Below are 19,675 nucleotides of genomic sequence, written 5' to 3' on the forward strand. Positions count from 1 at the left end.
TTAATATAAACTATGGAAACTTACTGTTACAATAACTAGATATCTCCTTTATGAGGTCGTTGAAACTTCCTATGTTTTATGAAGTCATGAGCCGATATGTTTCCGTTTCGTAAGGTTAAGCGGAACTGTCCTTTCTCTTTCTTAGGATAACATGCTCTTTTGTGATTCCTGTGACCGAGGTTTTCACATGGAGTGTTGTGACCCACCACTCACCCGGATGCCAAAAGGTGAGAAATACTTTCTGAAATCACACTGGCCATATAAAGGGGTATGTTAGTGAAAGCACTTTTTATCTCCTTTTTAAAATGAAAGAGTAATTTGCATCTTTTATTTGGGGTTGTATAAGTAGGAAGAGAGCTGTCACTTTGAAAGGAGGGGACAGTCTTTCTGTTTAGCATCCTAACATCCTTATGTGCTATGGATTTATTATTATTTTCCTCTATTTTCAATATTTAAGTATCTATGGAGGGTGAAGTGGTTCTTTCATATTAATATATATTTGCCAGGCCTGTAGCTAGAGGACAAAATGCTTGTCTTATAATATTTTGAAATATTTCTTTCTTTAAAGGAAAAAGTGTTGATTATATCACTGCTCATCACTTTTGAGGGGCCTAGAGCTATTAGAGTCTCTGGTTTATTCAAAACTTAAAAAAAGTAAAACTTTTTAGAAAATAATTTGCAAACAAGTAAGTGCCCAAATCATAACAGTACAGCTTAATGTTGTTCTATTCTTTTTACTCCTATTCCTTGAATGGTATTTAGTTGGGATATAATTGCCTATAGTTTGGACTTCCATCTTACTGTATGCTTATAGTTTCTTTAAAAAATCCAGTTAGTGCTCCTGCTTTGTCTTATCACAGATTCCATTCTGAGCTCTGATTCTGTGATTTATACATTGCTTAAGTAAAATGCTTGTAGGATTTTTGATAATGTCAGCTTGGAGAAAGTTTTCCTGTTGATGGAAAGAGACTCAACCTTAGGTATGGCCAGGTTATTCCACTTTAGGATCTTACTTAAGTCCTTCTTACACCACTCTGTTGATTGTTACCTTTTGAAAAGTCTTAAATTTACATATATTGGTAAAAGAAATAACCCCTTTCCTATCTTTTCCATTTACTTGAAATCTGAGCAAAAGGCCTTCTGAGAATCCTTCACAATAAGAAAAATTTTCTTAAAACTTCATTCCTGTGTATTTACTACCTACAAAAGAAGTTTTTTAGCAGCTTAAAGCAAGAAACATTTTCTTTTGAAATAATTTCAGACTTTTAGAAAAGTGAAAAATAATAGAGTTCTCATTATACTCTTTCCCCAGCTTCCTTTATCTTAACATCTTACAAAACCATAGTACAATTATTGAAACCAAGAAACTAATATTGATATGATACAAATAACTAATCTACACACCTTATTTGACTTTCTGGTCCACAATCCAATTTCAGAATCTCAGAGTACATTTAGTTGTCATAGTTCTTTAGTCTCTTTCTGTTGGTTTTAATTCATCAGACTGTCTTTCTCCACCATGACACTTTTGAAGAGTATGTACTGGTCAGTTATTTTGTAGAAAGTCCTTCAATTTGGGTTTGTCTCTTCCTTTATCATGATCAGATTAAGGTTATGAAGTTTGACAGGAGTACCATTGAACTGATGTTGTGCCCTTGCCAGTGCACGAAAACGGGTGTATTACACTGGTATGTCTTATTACCAGCAATGTTAACTTTGATCACTTGATTATAGTGGAGAAACCTGGCAGACACCTTAAAGTTAGTATTTTTCTGCTTTGCCCACTCACTTTAGCATCCATATGTGACTTACATGCACCAATTTTTACTATTTGCATAATGATGATTTTTTTTTTTTTTTAAAGATTTTATTGGGGAAGGGGAACAGGACTTTATTGGGGAACAGTGCGTACTTCCAGGCCTGTTTTTTCCTTTCAATCTTAGTTGTGGAGGGTGCCGTTCAGCTTCAAGTTGTGGTCCTTTCAGTCTTAGTTGTGTCAGGCGCAGCTCAGCTCCAGGTCCAGTTGCCGTTGCTAGTTGCAGGGGGCACAGCCCACCATCCCTTGCGGGAGTTGAACTGGCAACTTTGTGGTTGAGAGGACACGCTCCAACCAACTAAGCCATCCGGGAGCTCAGCAGCAGCTCAGCTCAAGGTGCCGTGTTCAATCTTAGTTGCAGGGGGCAGAGCCCACCATCCCTTGCGGGACTTGAGGAATTGAATTGGCAACCTTGTGGTTGAGAGCCCACTGGCCCATGTGGGAATCGAACCGGCAGCCTTCGGAGTTAGGAGCATGGAGCTCTAACCGCGTGAGCCACTGGGCCGGCCCGCATAATGATGATTTTTCTATGTTCATCATTCTACGTTTATTAGTTGGAATTCTTCTGTAAGTGAGAGCTATCCTTTTCTCCCATTTATTTGTTTATTTAATTATTTATATCATTATGGACTCACCACATTTATTTTATTTTATGTGTTATGATCCACTGCTATGATTATTTCTTTTTTTGCTCAGATTGATCTAGATTTGACTATTGGGAACTCCTTCAAGTTGGCTCCTGTGTCCTTTTGAAATGCCTTTATCATCTTTTGAGCACTTTATTTTTTGGCATCACAAGATATTCCAGGTTATCTTATATTTTCCCTTCCTCTGTCCTGGAATCAGCCATTACTCTATGGAAACCTGGCTCCTTTTTTTTTAGGGTGGTAATTAGAAACCAAAATCTGAGTGCTAGGTATAGAGCAGGGATTTTTAACTGAGGATCAGTGGACCTCAACCATGTGTGGGCTTCAGGATATTTGTGAGTCTCTTCCAATTGTTTGTAGAATTTTGTGTGTATGTTTTCATGTTTCTGTTTCTTGGGGGCTTGAATCAGATTTTCAAATGAGAGTCCTTGACCTGAAAGAGGTGAAGAACTCCTGGCTTAGAGTATATGAACTCTTTCAGTGTATTTAAATCTGTTGTGCTTTTACGTGGAATGTTCTTTCTTTATAGGCATGTGGATATGTCAAATATGTCGACCTAGGAAAAAAGGACGAAAACTTCTACAAAAGAAGGCGGCACAGATAAAACGGCGCTATGCTAATCCAATAGGACGTCCAAAAAACAGGTTAAAGAAACAAAACACGGTGTAAGTTGTACTTGTGGCAAGGTGAGGGGAGAAAAGGATAGGGCTTTCTCTATAGTGTAGGATTCACTTGTTTGCTTTATGAAAAGAATTTCAATTGTTGAAACTGGTACTTTTATGTAATAATAATGGCTAACATTATTGAATCCTCATTGAAGTGCAAAGGCACTGTTCTAAGTGCTTTACATGTGTTAAGTCATTTAATACTTCCAACAACCTAGTGAAATAGGTACTGTTACTGTCATTTTTCAAAGTTGGAAACGATAGCATAGAGAGATTAACTTGCACAAATTTATATAGTGAATGTTGAGCTGGGATTAAAACCTAAGTAGTCTGGCACCAATGCCTGACTCTTAACTATTGCCTTACATAAAAAACGCAAAAGAAAACATTATGTTGTTGTAGTATTTCACAGATTTTTCTCCTGATACTAGTCTCAGTAGTTTATTTCTATTAGATGTACAAATCACTGGATAGCTTCTTCTATTGAGGTCATAAGTGCCATTTTTATGTCCTGATGTAAAATACTGTGAGTTTTTCATCTGTTAGCAGAAATCAGGATATAATTATCTTTTGTGAACTAGGAAACTGGGCGATGGCTGGAGGAGGTGGGGCAAGATTCAGTAGCTAATTCTTTTTTTTTTCCCTTAGTATCACTAAGGTAATTCACTTTTGATGATATGTAAAATCTCTTCAGGCCTGTAAACCTCTCTTTATTCTCAAAAATTTTACCCACCACTTAAGACTATCTTAAAGGTGATGTAACTTAAACGAATGGACAATAGGAGATTAAAATATATAGAACGAGTATTATAGTTCATGTTTTAAATCTTAAATCAAGTTTTAATATTCCTATAAAATGATCTTTTGATTCCTCACTTTCAGAGAATAACCCGTCCTTGTGTTTAAAGGTAAAAGTACAAGTCTGAGTTGGTGCAGAGATCATAGGACTTTATACCTGGAAGTATCTTACTTGTTCTCTGGTCCAACTCTCATTTTACAGATGAAGACACTGATGTTTAGAGAGAATGTGATTTGTCCAAGATGTACAGCTAGTAAGTGGCAGAATTATGACTCAAACATGCCTTCTGACTCCTGGTTTAGGATTCTTTTCACTAGAAAATAATTAGGCTTCTCGGAAATAAGATGTTTTTAATAATAATATTCTTAATCATACAAAATTTATAGTTCATGGACTATTCTTAACAATACAGATTTTTTTTTATTAAGCTGTAGGTTATTTACTGATTATGTTATATATTAAATAGAAGCCTTATAAAGATTTATTTTTAATAGTTACCCTTTTCCCTGTTTGATTCTTTAGATCAAAAAGTCCCTTCAGCAAAGTTCGAACCGGCCCTGGACGGGGTCGGAAACGTAAAATCACCATCTCCAGCCAATCAGCATCATCATCGGAAGAAGGATATTTAGAACGAATAGATGGCTTGGACTTCTGCAGAGATAGCAGTGTCCCCTTGAAGTTCAACAAGAAAACCAAAGGGCTCATTGATGGCCTTACCAAATTCTTCACCCCTTCCCCGGATGGGCGGAAACCTCGAGGGGAAGTGGTAGACTACTCTGAGCAATATAGAATCAGGAAAAAGGGCAACAGAAAATCAAGCACTTCAGATTGGCCCACAGGTAAAAGTTTGTTCACTGAGAAGCAGAAAGTATTCCAAAAGTGTATTATTTGGAATAACAGTAGTTATCTGGAATAGATTTATATTTCTTTATTGAAAATTGGTTATGGAATATAAGAATGTATTAAAGATACATATTTAATGATACTAAGATAACTATAGCAAGAATTTAGAGGCTATACATGAAGTTGCAGAATGGACAAGTAAGAACTCTGAGAGAAAAGGTGTTTTGTTGTGGTGGTGGTGGTGGTGGTTGTTAGAATCACAGAGAATCTGCCTACAGAAATTTGGGCTATAATCTTGATCAAGGATAACTTTTCATACATTACAAAATAAATCATGTCATGGGCATCATGATGCTTGCTTTATTCCCGGAAGGAAATTGGAAGGAACACTGTTGACCTAAGCGTAAGGAAGAGACAAAAATATATCCAAATATGATGAGGTCATTGAATTTTCTACTTCAAATCTGGCAAATACAGCTATAATTTTTCATGTATTACACTTACAGGGAGAGAGAACCATAGCGTCAGGCCATTTGCTTATGTATCAGGCTGAGTTCCCTAGTTTTCAAAGTAGAAAACTTCTGTACAGAAGACTTAGTACTGTAGCAGGTTGATTCAGGTCAAAGGAGAAAATTTTGATTAGCTATCCAAATAATTAAAGCTTAAACTAGCCTTATTGCTATTGAGTGCTTTTGAGTTTAGAGAACCTAACCCTATGAGGGAAAAGTAGAAAGCGCTCTGGGAAAAGGAGAAGACTTGAGAATAGGCTTTTTGGATCCTAAGACTCTTTTGTCTCATATACTATGAGAGAATTGCTTACCTTTGATTTCCTTCCCCTGAATGTCGCATTTGTGATTGTATTCACTGCTTCCTCATTCTTATATAAATGGTTGATTGGGCTAGTGCAGGAGAGAAAATTCTTGTCATTGCCAGGTCCCCCTTTTTAATGCTATATTGATCGACTTTTCACCAGAGTGGCAATTAACCAATTACTCTTTCAGCATTTAAGTACTCTTCGTGTTTTTATCAGCCATGTAGACTGTAGATAAGCACCAGTCTGAGCATGTTTATCTAAGGAAACGTGCAAGCCATTTAGGTTGGACTTAGAAGGAAAGAATCTCATAAAGCAGATCCTAATGAAAAGCATTTTTGAATTAACCATTTCACTGGAGATGGAGTATTAGAAGAATCTACTGGAAACTTATAGAAATAGAAATTACTAGAGCAAATGTGTAAAGTATAGGGAGAACCAGTATTGAGCTTTAGGCGTTGGTGTCAGCTTTTGCTTTAATTGGCTCTGTCATTTTCTTTTATGAATTTTGGAGTTTAAGAAACAGTCTGCACCATCTGATAACAGTTCTACTGAATGCTGTACTAAATCTGTGCCTGCATCCATATCATGCACTAGGGGGCATTAAAATCACATAGTACCTTTAGATTATATATATATTTTTTTCAGTTTGTAAATATTGTGAACAGTGAGTCCTTGTCCTTTTTGTTATATTAAATGAATAACAGACAGTCTATATATGCAGTTGATATGAAAAGAACTATCTCATTAATTGGTCTTTTCAGCCACACTCATACAAAGAGGAAATGAGTCTAACAGCAGTGTCATCTTCAAATGCAAAGGATAATGATCTACGTAATCCCCCAGTATTCTTTTCACTAATTTCTTTGTCCATTTGAGGAAGACGCATCATTTAGTGGATTGATTGTTTTAATTTCTCATAATTACCCAGAGGATTATCATCTGTGATCCTCAGGTTTGTGGAGTTTGCACTTTAAAAGGGCACTCACAATTTGAGGGGAATTGGTACTTCTTGACCTCAGTTACGATAGCTATTTTGAAGGTTATCTTTTTGCTGAGATAAGAATGTATTGGCCTAATGACGATTGCAGGATCATAGAGAATTTTAGAAGGAGCACATTTTCCTTATTTTCTCAGGTGATGAAAATTATGTTTTACTGTAACATAAACTTCCATACTACCAAAGAAGGAAAAAACAATATTTGAATGTTATGTTAAATTTATACTAAAAGTTTTATATTCATACTATTTCAAAATAAATTTCATAGTCCTGAGACTTTTTTCCTGTCTGCTTTTGTATGTATTGTAGTATATTAAAATATGATCTCTTAGTGAAGATTAAATTTGGTTATGTAGTAATTTTAAGAAGCTCTAAGACAATTCAGTATTTTCATTATAAGGCAGATACAGTATGTACATATTCTTTATTGATTAGTATCTTTCTAGGAGTCCTCTTCTTTGTTATATAAATAATATTGTCTTCAAACTGAAATAAAGATTTCTGAAAATTTTTTTCTAGTTATTAAACTAAGTATAGTATTAATAATGTGTGAACCCTTTCTTTATGTGCAGACAATCAGGATGGCTGGGATGGCAAACAAGAAAGTGAGGAACGGCTTTTTGAGAGCCAGGAAATCATGACTGAGAAAGATATGGAGTTATTTCGTGATATCCAAGAACAAGCACTGCAGGTAAAATTGGATATTCAGATTGGATAGTCAAATAATTTATTCATGGATGAGAAACAGGATTAAATATATCGTGGATAAAGCAGTAACAGTAATTTATTTATCCTTCTGATCTGTGAATATTCTGCCGTGTTTCTTTGTAAAATTGTTTTCCTTCTGTAAGTTAGGACTTGGGTCTTTATTTTAATTGTAGTGGATAACCATTGAATGATTTTTTTAGCAAGGAAATAGTAAGATCAGATTTGCATTAAAAATTGTTTTTTTCTTAGTCACTGTATGAAGAATGGATTGGAATTAGGTAAGAGTGGAAACAGGGAAACCAATTTTGAGGCATTTCTAATGATCCAGATGAAAGAAGATGGCAACTTAGACTAGAGAGGTGGCAGTGGAAAAGGGAGAGAGGTAGCTGGATTTAGAATACATTGTAGAGATGGAATAACCAGAACTTAGTTATAGATTTGCTGTGTAACTTGAAGGAACAAGAGGTCATCAAGGATGACTCCTGGGACTCTGATTTCAATGTAAGAGAGAGAGCGCATTGAAGCCAGTGGGAAAGTTACTGTTGATTACATTAGAGGATGTTTTAAATAGTAAAAGCATTCATAAAGATAATGCACAAAGTCATTGTTTTAGAGCCTAGATATGGCTTAGTAGAAGCTGCTTCAACCTTTGCTTCAAAAATTTTGCAGGGAGATTTTATTACAGGGGTTTAGGCAATCTTATAGTTGGACCATTAAGAGATGAATGATAAAGGCGTTAGTATTGGAATCCATCCATTCAGCAACCCATCACTTATTGAATGCCTACTTTGTTCTAGAAATTGTGCTAGGTGTAGGGGCTATATGAATAAGACATAGTTTATATTCTCATAGAGTTTACAATTTAGTAGGAAACATACTCTAAAAAGCAAATCCAATATTTGTGCATAGTGATTATCTTGAGTAACTTCACATGGTATATTATTATCTAATTCAAGAATTATTGAAATGTTTAGCAAGATTTTTATCCAGAAGAGTCATCCATGAGTTGGTTTTGATTTTTTTTTTTTTTATAAATTTTATTGGGGAATATTGGGGAACAGTGTGTTTTTCCAGGGCCCATCAGTTCCAACTCGTTGTCCTTCAATCTAGTTATGGAGGGCGCAGTTCAGCTCCAAGTCCAGTCGCCGTTTTCAATCTTTAGTTGCAGGGGACGCAGCCCACCATCCCATGTGGGACTTGAACCGGCAACCTTGTTGTTAAGAGTTCATGCTCTAACCAACTGAGCCATCCGGCCGCCCTAGATTTTTTTTTTTTTTTTTTTTTAAATTTTAGGAGAAGTAAGGATATAGTTTGCCTGGTTCCTTATATAGCTAATGATGCTCCCTAGCTAATGATGTTCCATCATTAGCTATATAAGGAACACTTCCATAAATCAAGAGCCACCTCTGAAAAGAAAAATAGAAGCATAAAAATTAATAGTATAGGCTTCTATTCTGGAATTGTATTTCAACAGTGATCTTACAAGCTTGGAGGAAATGTTTTTTCTTAAAAGGTCCATCGCCAGAAAGAAGCATTTGTATTCATCTCTTTCCACTAGAACATAACAGCCTTTTTGAAACTTATAGAATGATTTTTGTATAAAATATTACCAAATTTGCATGTTAGATTTCCATACTTATTTTAATGTTTTTTAGTTTTGAAGGATTTGCTATTAGAGCATTTGGAATATTAAAATAATTTCCTGTTTTGCATAAAGAACTGAACAGTTATTTGAAATGAAGTAAGTTAGTTAGATTCAACAACTCTCTTAACCCTCTGAGGTAAGGATTATCTCCATTTTACATATGAAGAAACTGAGACTTAGTTGCATGACTTCCCTGAAGTTACATAATTAGTAATGGCAGAGATGGAGTTAGAACTCAGGCCTATGTGATTTCAAATCCTATGCCCTTAATCACAATAATATCCTTCATTACCCTGTAAAAAATGTTATGGAGGCCTCAAAATCACAGGGCATGAACTGAATGTAAGTAGGGGAAAGTACATAGGAAGCTAAACAGCAAACAGGCATAGAATACCAATTTATGTACTCTGTTGCTGTTTTAAATGATATAGACTGTTCCACGTGTTCACAACATACTAAGATTAGTAAGAATTGGTGTCATCTGAGAGGATCATAGAAAGAGCAGGCTTAAAGGATGATTAGGATTTAGGTAAATGGGGAGAAAGAAGGCTTACCAGGTAGAATAAACATTAACTTAAGCTTTGAGGAATAAACTACTATAAATACAAGAGACATAGAGATTATTGGTTCATCAGATCAACAAATATTTGAGGGCCTACTTTGTGCAAGTTGCACTGTGGAGATGATGTAAAAAACAACAGTAGCTGCCCATAAAGGTATTGTAATACAAGCAGCCCTTGCTTTGCATGACACTGTGTTAATAGAAACGTGATATATCAGAATCGTGTTAATGCTTTTATTCATTTCTGTGGCGACCGAGATTTGATCTTATTTCTGGTGTGTGTAAGTTTCAGTTAACATGGCAACATGCAAAGTGAGGACGACCTATAGTTTAGTTTGAGAGTTAAAGCAGAGTTGACCATGTGTTAGGCAACAGTAAGAAATATGTTTACTGACTTAGTATAGGGCTGGATATTGCAGGGCTTTGAATAGTTGTAAGAGGACATTAGTCTTGGTGTGCCAGGATTTAAGGTATCCCCATGACTGCTTTTTTTTGTTGTTCTTAGAGTGATTTCTCCTTGGTACTGGTGAAATTAGCGATGGGGAGTAGGGGACTGTTTTAATGTCTTAAGCATTTACCCATAAATTATAAGTCACATATTAAAGACTATTTAGAGGTATTTTGAGTTCATCCATTTAACAATTCAGCATAATTTTACTGAGAATTTATTAAGACAGTGGTTAAGATCCTAGGTACTAGGAACAGCCTGTTCAAATCCTGTCTCTGCTGAGTGACCTTGGTCCGCCAAGTTACTTAGGTTTGTTGAAAGGCTTAAATGAGTTGATATTTGCAAAGCACTTAGTGTGTCAGTCATGTAGTGAACACTGGATAAATGTGAGCTTCTGCTATCTATCTTACTTGCAGGTGATGGAAATACACAGATAAATAGAAAATGTGTCTCTGCCCTCCAGTTGTGGAGACATTTATAAACAAAAAATTAAAGACATGTGATTAGTAATAGGTACTGTTTTACAGTCAGCATTATATATCAATTTGTTGCTTTAATACAACCTTGTTATTACTTGCTCCCATTTTACAGATGAAGAAATTAAAGCTTTAGAAGGATTCTCTTACCTAGAGTTATATAGTTATTAAGTATTTGAACCCCATAGTTAATTAAGATCTCACTCCAGATCTTTAGCTACTAATTGCTAGTGTGTAATAGAATGCTACCATAGAGATATGCATAAGATGCAATGAGAATGAATAGGAAGTTACTGTCTAGGAGTGTTAGAGAAGTTTTCATAGAGGAGGCGATATTTGAGCAGGGTCATGTATAAGAATTGACTATTGAAGAATAAGAGCAAGGCATTTCAAATAGAACAGTTTGGGTGTAAGAAAGCTTACTGAACCCTTGGAGCTGGATGTAGTTCATTTGCCTGGAATTCAAGGAAGAGATGAGGTCGAAGACAAAAGTATGGACCAGATCACAAGTATCCTGTGGTACATGTTACAAAGTCTGTACTTTATTTTTTAGTTACAGGAGCTTTTTAAAGTAGTTAAGTAGCTCTTGAAGAGCGACTGAAGATTTTTTTAAAAAAAGAGGGTGACATGATCATATTTGCATTTAGAAACTCAGCTCTGGTGACACCGTGAGGAACAGACTGAAGAATTCCTGACGAAGGGCATCCATCAGTCCAGTGACTATAGAAGTCAGAAGGAGAGGTGACTAGGGCCTAAGTGAAGGCACACGGGGCCGGGAGGCAGAGACTTGGAGAAAGATTCAGAATAGAATGGAAAAGAGACCGTGTTGGGTTGGGAGTTAGGGTTGAAGGAGAAGGTGAACCAGATAGGTCTCCCAGTGTTCTTCTGCTTTGAGTGCATGATGGAAGAGGAGCCTTTTTGGATGAAGGAAGAGACCATGCTTACATAAATTGGGGACTTGTGTAAAATCTGAAATGGAGAACTTTTATAGACTGTTGTATGTGGAGATCAGGAGGGCTTTGGGCAGGATCTTTGCCAGGTTATCAGCACATAGGTGATAAATGAAACTACATAGGTAATAGCTGAAGTTAACATAGGTAATATTCATTTAACAATAAATATTACTGAGTACTGGTTACCATGTGCCAGGCACTAGAGAGGCAAGAATGAACAAAACGGATTTTTTAAAAAAAATCCTTATTCTCCGGAGCTTACATTTGACTTGGGGCGTAGATGGGGTTAAAGTATGCCATGTGGTAGTGTTATGGAGAAAGCAGGGAAGGGAGAGAGAAAATTCAGAAGGAAAGGATAGATTTGTATAGTTTTAAGTTACTGGGTTAGGCACTGTCTGACATTTAGTAGAAACCTAAAGGAGGTGAGGGAATGAACCATGTGAATATGAAGGGAATAGCATTCCAGGCAGGGGAGCAGAAATGTAAAAGCCCTGAATTGGTCAACGAAATGCAAGGAGGCCAGTGTGGTTAGAGCTAAGAATAGAAATTAAGTGATGAGGGCAGAAAGGTAATGGGGAGGCCAGATTTCGTAGGGCTATAGCTTTTACTCTGAGCGAGATAGGAGCCCTTAGAGGATTTTGAGCAGAAAAGCGGCATAGTCCAACATAGGTTTTAAACAGGGTTGCCCTGGCTTCTGTACAGATTGAAGGGAGGAAGTACAAAAGCAGGGAGAATTTAGGAGGCTGTTATCATTATCCAAGTAAGAGATAACGGTGGTTCGGATTATAATAGTAGTGGTGAAATTGGAATTCTTACTTATGTTTTGGAGGTAGATCCATTGGGATATGTTGGATTGGATGGTTATGAAAACAAGGAGTCAAGGATGACTGACGCAGAGCACAGGTGAAGGAGGGAGTCGCCATTTACTGAGATGGAGGAGGATAGAGGAGGCCAGGGTTGGGGAGAAGAAGATCAGGATTTGGATTTTGGACTGTTAAACTTGATATTCCTTTAAGACATTCAAGAGAGGAAATACCAAGTAGATAATAGGACATACGTGTTTGGAATTCAAAAATCAGGCAGGTCTGTACTGAAAATTTAAATTTAGGACTTGTCAGCAAGTTGGTGGTATTCAAAGGAATGAGACTAGAAAGAGAAGAAAAGAGCTTTGAGGAGTCCTGGGATATTTCAACTTCTGGAGATTGGAGAAACTGAGAAGAAATGGCCAGTTAAATATTAACTCCCATTTCTTGCTCTCTCAGCCCCGGGCAACCACCATTCTGCATTCTGTCTGTATGAATTTAACTACTCTAGGTAGATCTCATGTAAGTGGAATCATACAGTATTTGTTCTTTTGTGTCTGGCTTGTTTTACTTAGCATAATGTCTTCAGGGTTCATCTGTGTTGTAGCATGTGTCAGAATTCCCTTCCTTTTTAAGGCTAAATAATACTCTATTGTATGTATTTGCCACATCTTGTTTACCCATTCATCTGTCAGTGGACACTTGGGCTGTTTCCACCTTCTGGCTATTGGATAAATACCTATTTGGGTTCCTGCTTTCAATTCTTTTATATATCCAGAAGTGAAATTGCTGGTTCATATGGTAATTCCGTGTTTAATTTTTTGAGGGATTGCTATACTGTTTTCCACAGTGGCTGCACCATTTTACATTTCCACCAGCAATGCACAAAGGTTCCAGTTTTTTCACATCTTTGCCAACACTTGTTGTTTTCTGTTTTTTTATTTTGTCTTGTTTCTTGATAGTAGCTATCGTAATGGGTGTGCAGTGGTATCTCATTGTAGTAATCTGCATTTGCATTTCCCTAATGACGAGTGATTTTGAGCATCTTTTCATATGCTTATTGGTCATTTGTGTATCTTCTTTGGAGAATGAAAAAAAAATCTATAACTCATTTTACAGTAAGATCTCACTTAACTAAATTCAGTTGTTGACAAAACAACTGAACTGACTTGAGACTGTACATATTCTTTATTTATTTAATGTGAATATTCATATGGGTTGTTAAAGAAATATTAATGATGTCTGATTATGGAATGTTGCGCCAAATCCTACAGGATTTATTGATTTAAGATACATATTTGTAGTGTAATGCCTTTCTAACATCAGAAAAATCCGGGATTCTAAAACACATTCTGTCCCATCCAAGAGTTGGGGAGAAGAGTCTGTGGACTTGTAGGTTCATTTCTTTGGAAAACCAAGTTCCAGTTCAAAGAAAATTAGCACAAACTTTGGAATTCAGAACATTAATTAGTGGAGGGCTACCCATATTTTCTATCTCACCTCTACCCATTTTGTTCTTTTCTCTCTTTATGCTTCATAATGTACCGGTCCTGGAGTGTGTTGCCTCCTAACCTTTCCAAGCTTTCTGTCCCCCCCGCGCCCCTCCCCATGTATACAGTGGGACTCTTGTTTCCTACTTTGAGGGCCAGATTGTAGGGATCAAATGAGATAACAGTGCAAGGCGGGACCAGCAGGTGCTCCACCAGTGCTGAGTGTCTTTATTCCTTAAGTTCATGCTCTCTCCATTTTGGAGCATGTAAATTGTTCTTACATATCTCTTTCATCATGTAACTTTTAATCCCAAATGAATGGAACTATTTTTTAACAAAATAGTCTGTCTATGGGAAAGGTTCAAATACCCAGAAAGACACCACTTCTCCCCACATTTCGCATTCTCATGCTGATAATAAGGGTGCAGTCCTACCCTCCACTCCCACCTCAAAATGTCATCCCCCGTAGGGGATGGAGAAGGAAGGTTTGAGGGAACCGTCCAGTGGAGGCAAAGGGAGAGGAGCAGGGCAGTATGTACATCGGTTGTAGTTTTCACATTTGTACCAGATCTGGGCTTGGGGATCTGCAACAGTGGCCTCTGCATATTGGAAATTAGAATTGGATAAGTCATTTATCGGAAGACTAATGCTGATCTCAAATTCCTGGTAATAAAAGTTCTATTATCTAGAATAGGCATATTTAAAGTTATCTTTTGGTTTAGCCCAATTACTAGTGCATTTAGTGTCCTCTCCCAACCTTCTTAGATTAAAAAATCCATTTATATGTGATCTTTTAAAGATTTTGGCATATTCAAATGAGAAGGAGGGTACAAAATGGCAGAACTTGCATTAATAGTTCTTAAAAATATTTTGTGCTCTTGATTATATCAAATATCTGCTGCTTTGGAAAGTTGCATGTTTAATGAAAGAGTATTTTGGCTGAAACTTAAAAATAAAATGGCCTAGCAAAGGCGCCTTTGGGATTCAGGTTGACAATCTGACTTTGGCAAGGACGGGGTTAATGAGTGGCTTAGCTGTAGCCTTTGCTTCCTCACTGTGTAGAGCCTTTGTTAACTCCCAAACCTTAGTAAGCGGCAACACACTGGCTCAGGAGGCTTTCACCAGGGAGTTGGAGGTGGTGGTGGCGAGAGGTGGGTGTGAGTGTGTGTGCCAGAACGTTTCAGAGTGCACAAAGGTGAGGGTGGGTGAGGCGGTGGGGAGATCCCCCGAGTAGTTTTCCACAGCCTCTCTTAGTTGCGGTGATGTGCAAACAACTATACTGGAACTGGGTATCCAGTTTCCCGTCGGGCATCCACCTGGAAGAGCCATGGACCACTGATGGGAGGGCTGTCAAACTGCAGGCAGTGCCACCGCAGGTGCACGTTTTCAGCTTCTGTGCTTCCTCTTTGATCTTCGGCTCCGGAAATTAGACTTGGTTTCTCATATTATTTTGATATTTTCTATACTATTGTTCTTGTTATTTTGAACTGTGAAGATAGGTTAAAATATGCTACTTTATGAATTAGAATACTTGATTCTGGAATGTAGTCTACAGAACAGTGGTTTTAAAATCTTCTACAAGGCTCTATTTTGGTTTTGAGAAATTACAAAAAAAAATCTTATTTTAACCCTCTCTTGTATAATTCCTTATGATTTTTGTATTTGGGAGAGCCCCAGTAGTCCTTGGTGTCATAACACAATTTATCCAACTAATAGTTGTTTGTCTTTTGTTTCGAGGTGTCTAAGAGGTTGAGGTTTCACCTGGCTGTGTTCCAGTATGAAACCTGAGATAAGTCCCTTGGCTTTTTATAAAAGGAAATGGTTAGAAAGACCAGGGAGAGTGCTCAGATGAGTTGTGGTGAAGAAGCTTCTTCCTTAAATGAGTTTCTATTAAAAAAAGTGAATTAAAAAAAAGCTCTGATCCTTTTAGTTTTGTAGAAGAGGTGCGTGTGCGTGCGCGCGTGCGCACGTGTGTGTTTACGGCTTTAAAGAGGGACTTTTAATAATCTTTCAGTGCTTTTTAAAGCATAAAGTTAGATAATTTTGGTAGTTCTTTTGATGAAGACTTACTACTACTTGGGTTTGATTAGGCTAAAATTCTAGCTCTGTCGTTTTCTTAAATCAGTTAAATTTTTATAGAGTATCCATGATAAATATACATAAATATTATATACATAATATGCACACATTTATGTGTATGTATATATAAGTATGTTCCTCTATTGGATGCAGAGCAAATCAAATTGCTCTTCAATTTAGGTTTTAAAACCTGATCTTTGTAGTCCTTAGCAATGGCTTATATTGGAATTGCTGGTGTGGAAGTCATAAATGCTTTACAAGTTACTCTTTTTTAGATAATGTAGTTATTCAGATTATTGCAGGGATGAGGGCATAGAGATTGTTTTTATTATAAACAGGAAGAATAACAGTATGTATATGGCAATATTTTTTTTCTTTGGTCAAATCTGTGAACAGCTACTAATGAAGGGAATTTTAGGGGCAATGTAGAAGGAATTGAAGACTTTCAATACCTGTTTTGCCATATTCTTTTTATATTGTTCTTATATATCTGCTTTCCCAAACCAGAAAATCCTTCTTTTCTGTATGTGCTCTCACGTTCAGTAGGGCAGTTGTTAGTTGAGCCAAGTATGTAACACTCCTCCTCCCACTTGTTAAAAATTATTCTGTATCTTACATTCCCAAATACCTGCAGTTTCTCTTTAGTAATTAAGTCATTAAGGGCATGAGTTTAGTTGAGGAAAATATTTGCAGTATAATTAAATATGGAATACCCAATGACAAAGTATATTTGGTTCTAAGAGATTTATTAGCATTTTTTGTTCTTCATTTGGGTGCTCTATTTAAGGAATAATACAGCTTATTTCAAAACTTGTCAGCTTGTTTCTGGCTTTTCTCTGTTCTCTTGTGGAATCCTGAGATGATATTTAGATTCAGATTGTTTTGTTTTGTTTGTTTTGTTATCTAAGTGTACTTAATTTAGCTAACTTTTTTTAAATTAAAGTTTATTGGGGTAACAATTGTTAGTAAAGTTACAAATATTTCAGGTGTACAATTCTGTATTACATCATCTGTATATCACATTGTGTGTTCACCACCCAGAGTCAATTCTCTTTCCATCACCATATATTGGATCCCCTTCACCCTCATCAACCACTCCCCTTCCCCCTCAGTGGTTACTCTGGTAACCACTAAACTATTGTCTGTGTCTATGAGTTTTTGTTTCATCATTTGTCTTGTTCTTTTGTTGTTTTCCATTTTATATACCACATATCAGTGATATCACATGGTTCTCTACTTTTTCTGACTTACTTTGCTTAGCATTATAATCTCAAGATCCATCCATGTTGTCGCAAATTATACTATTTCATCTTTTCTTATGGCAGAATAGTATTCCATTGTGAATTTAGCTAACTTTTGTAATGTATCTTTTACCTGCACAGAAAGTTGGAGTGACTGGTCCCCCTGATCCACAAGTTCGCTGTCCCTCTGTCATTGAGTTTGGGAAGTATGAAATTCACACCTGGTACTCTTCCCCATATCCTCAAGAATACTCAAGGTATGTTTTGAGAGACCCTCTACCTTCTGTTTTAAAATTCATAGACTTCCAACACTAGAAGGGGTCTTAGGGATGTTTTAGTCCGTTTCATCTTTTTACATTGGAGGAAACTGGTGGCTTGTAAATGTTCATGATAGCAGCATTCTTAATCCCAGCTGGCTTTAGAGTTTTTTTTTTCTGTAACCTGTTCAAAAGCTGATATTTAAAATTTGAAACCCAACAAACACATGGTCAGAATGAAAAGGGAATAGTTTTTTTCTTTAAGACAAATTTGCCATCATACATCACACTAAGAATTGAGAGATTCTTATACTTAACTATAAATAAATACAAAGTTTCATTGAGTAGCCATTTATCTAAATTTGTTTAATTAGGAAACTTAATGAAAGATTTGTTTTCCCAGGAATAATTGGACAAATGGTATAAAATTATATATAAATAACTTGGGTTTCCAGATACAAAAATTGATCACTCATCAGCTTTTGGCATTGAGGCAATGTGCTTAGTGAAGCCAAATTGGTTTCATGACTCGACCCTGACATTTATAAGCTGTGTAACTTAGAAGTTATCCAACAACTCTGTACCTCAGTTTCTTCATTTATAAAATGAAGAAATAGTCATAGTACTGACCTCATATGGTTTGTTGAAAACATTACATGGGTTAAAACATGTAAATCACTTAGGAAATGGTAAGTGCTCATAATGTCAGTTATTATTAGAGTTTAAATTAAAAGAGTTGAAAAATAAGATTTGGTAAAAAAAAATGAATGCTGGTTTATCAGTTGAAGTATAGTAGTCACATTAAAGCTCTCTGTAAACTTCTGCCACAGTTTGCCATTTAGCGGGTTCTGTAAGGAAGAATAAGTGACGGTGCTCTGGGGGTTAAACACATGTTCATTGTACTCATCTGGCAGTACTGCTTGTCCAAAATACTAGCAAAAACAATTATAGCATTAAATCATTTAGTGTTTTACAGTAGACTGAGTGATTTAACATGGTTTATTTCCAGGAAGTTGGAAATAGGCCAGTATATTTGTTAAAAAAACTAAAACTCAGGATTTTTTTACTTTTTCTTTTCATATAAATTAATAACTTGCTTGCCTGGTTTCCAAGTCTAGCAGAAGTAGAAAAATAGGAGTGAGAATGTTATTACAGAATAGACTTCAGTGATAAAAAAAGAAGAGAATGCAAAACTCTAAGAAACTAACACACAAGTTCATGAAACACAGCAGTTGAGAGCCATATGTTAATAGGGTCAGTTAGCCCTAAACTCTGTGGTAGATCTTTAAAGCACCATTCTATTTATATCATGGAATAACAATCTGAGTTTATTAAAAGATTATATTTATATGCTTTATATTTATAAAATAACATGTTAGAAGAAGTCAAGAAATTCCTCAACTACCTATAGAACTCAGATATTCAAAGCAGTTTACTCTTCAGGAGTTCTGGATAGCCAAGATAATATGTGACCAAGAGGAAATACGCCAAGGAGTTAATTTCTTCATCAAATTTAAAATATTACTTTTTTTTTTTTTTTTAGTGAGCTCATTGCAAGCTCTGCATATTGCAAGAGTGCTCAACGTAGAAAAGAAAGTGTTTTCAATGTATGTATCAACTGTTCCAAGGATTGTAGTACAGATAGATTGAAACCACAGGCATCCTGTCTCTTCTGCGCAGGGAGAGGAGATGAAATCAGTTGACTCAGAAATGGAAATAGAGAGTCAGCCTCAGCACTTACTTTTCAAGAAAATGATAAGAATGGAACCATAAGGCTCTTGTCTTTAAGATATTCAAAAGCTTCATTAAAAATGTTGCATTTTGTTCTGATGATTGTCATTGGAACCCGATTTCTTAATCAAGTTTGAGGGAATTGGTTATCAGTGAAGGAATAAACATTGCTAGCAAAAAAATTTAAAAATATAATAGGAATCATAATAGAAAGCAGCAATAGGACAGGAGCTATAAAACTCATCAACTTTAAGTACAATTTTAGATGTTTTCTATACATTTTCTTATCCATTGTGGAGGTTTCCCTGAATTTTTCATCAGAAAATAATTCTGTGATTTAATAAGTTCTTTAATAATTGCGACTTTTTTTCTGTCTATGTGTTCAAAATTCTCTTAGTTACATTAAAAAACTACACATATCTATTTAAATGAGTTTTGGCTTGTTTTACTTCTGAGTTCTTTTAAATTTGTGTTCAGTAAAATGTTTAGAGATCTTATGTTTTCCAAATAATCTATATCCTTATTTTATTAATGACTGTTTATTCTGTGTTAAATTACTTCTCAACTATTTTTTTATTATAAAAGATTTTAAACACTTTTTTAAAAATTCCAAATGCCAAAGCATGTAAAAACAGGACAATTGGAGCAAACAAAGAAAGGAAAGATCACAAGAGGAAAAATCTTTTGGGAAGTGGGATTAT

General features: G+C 35.9%; 1 protein-coding gene across 3 annotated transcripts in view; it reads left to right on the top strand.

Annotated features, from left to right (window-relative positions):
• The window catches only part of KAT6A (lysine acetyltransferase 6A), a 98,027-nt gene that overhangs the window by 56,142 nt on the left and 22,210 nt on the right, over positions 1–19,675 (top strand). For 2 of the 3 annotated variants that reach the window (XM_033103831.1, XM_033103832.1), the window contains 5 exons: positions 146–227; positions 2,993–3,128; positions 4,450–4,766; positions 7,154–7,272; positions 17,128–17,243. In XM_033103831.1, the coding sequence (XP_032959722.1) occupies positions 146–227; positions 2,993–3,128; positions 4,450–4,766; positions 7,154–7,272; positions 17,128–17,243 (770 nt within the window). The remainder of the gene's footprint in view (positions 1–145; positions 228–2,992; positions 3,129–4,449; positions 4,767–7,153; positions 7,273–17,127; positions 17,244–19,675) is intronic. The other variant, XM_033103833.1, reaches the window with a different exon arrangement.

The sequence above is a fragment of the Rhinolophus ferrumequinum genome, chromosome 4 (genome assembly GCF_004115265.2).
Source record: "Rhinolophus ferrumequinum isolate MPI-CBG mRhiFer1 chromosome 4, mRhiFer1_v1.p, whole genome shotgun sequence".
Classification (NCBI taxonomy): Eukaryota; Metazoa; Chordata; class Mammalia; order Chiroptera; family Rhinolophidae; genus Rhinolophus; species Rhinolophus ferrumequinum.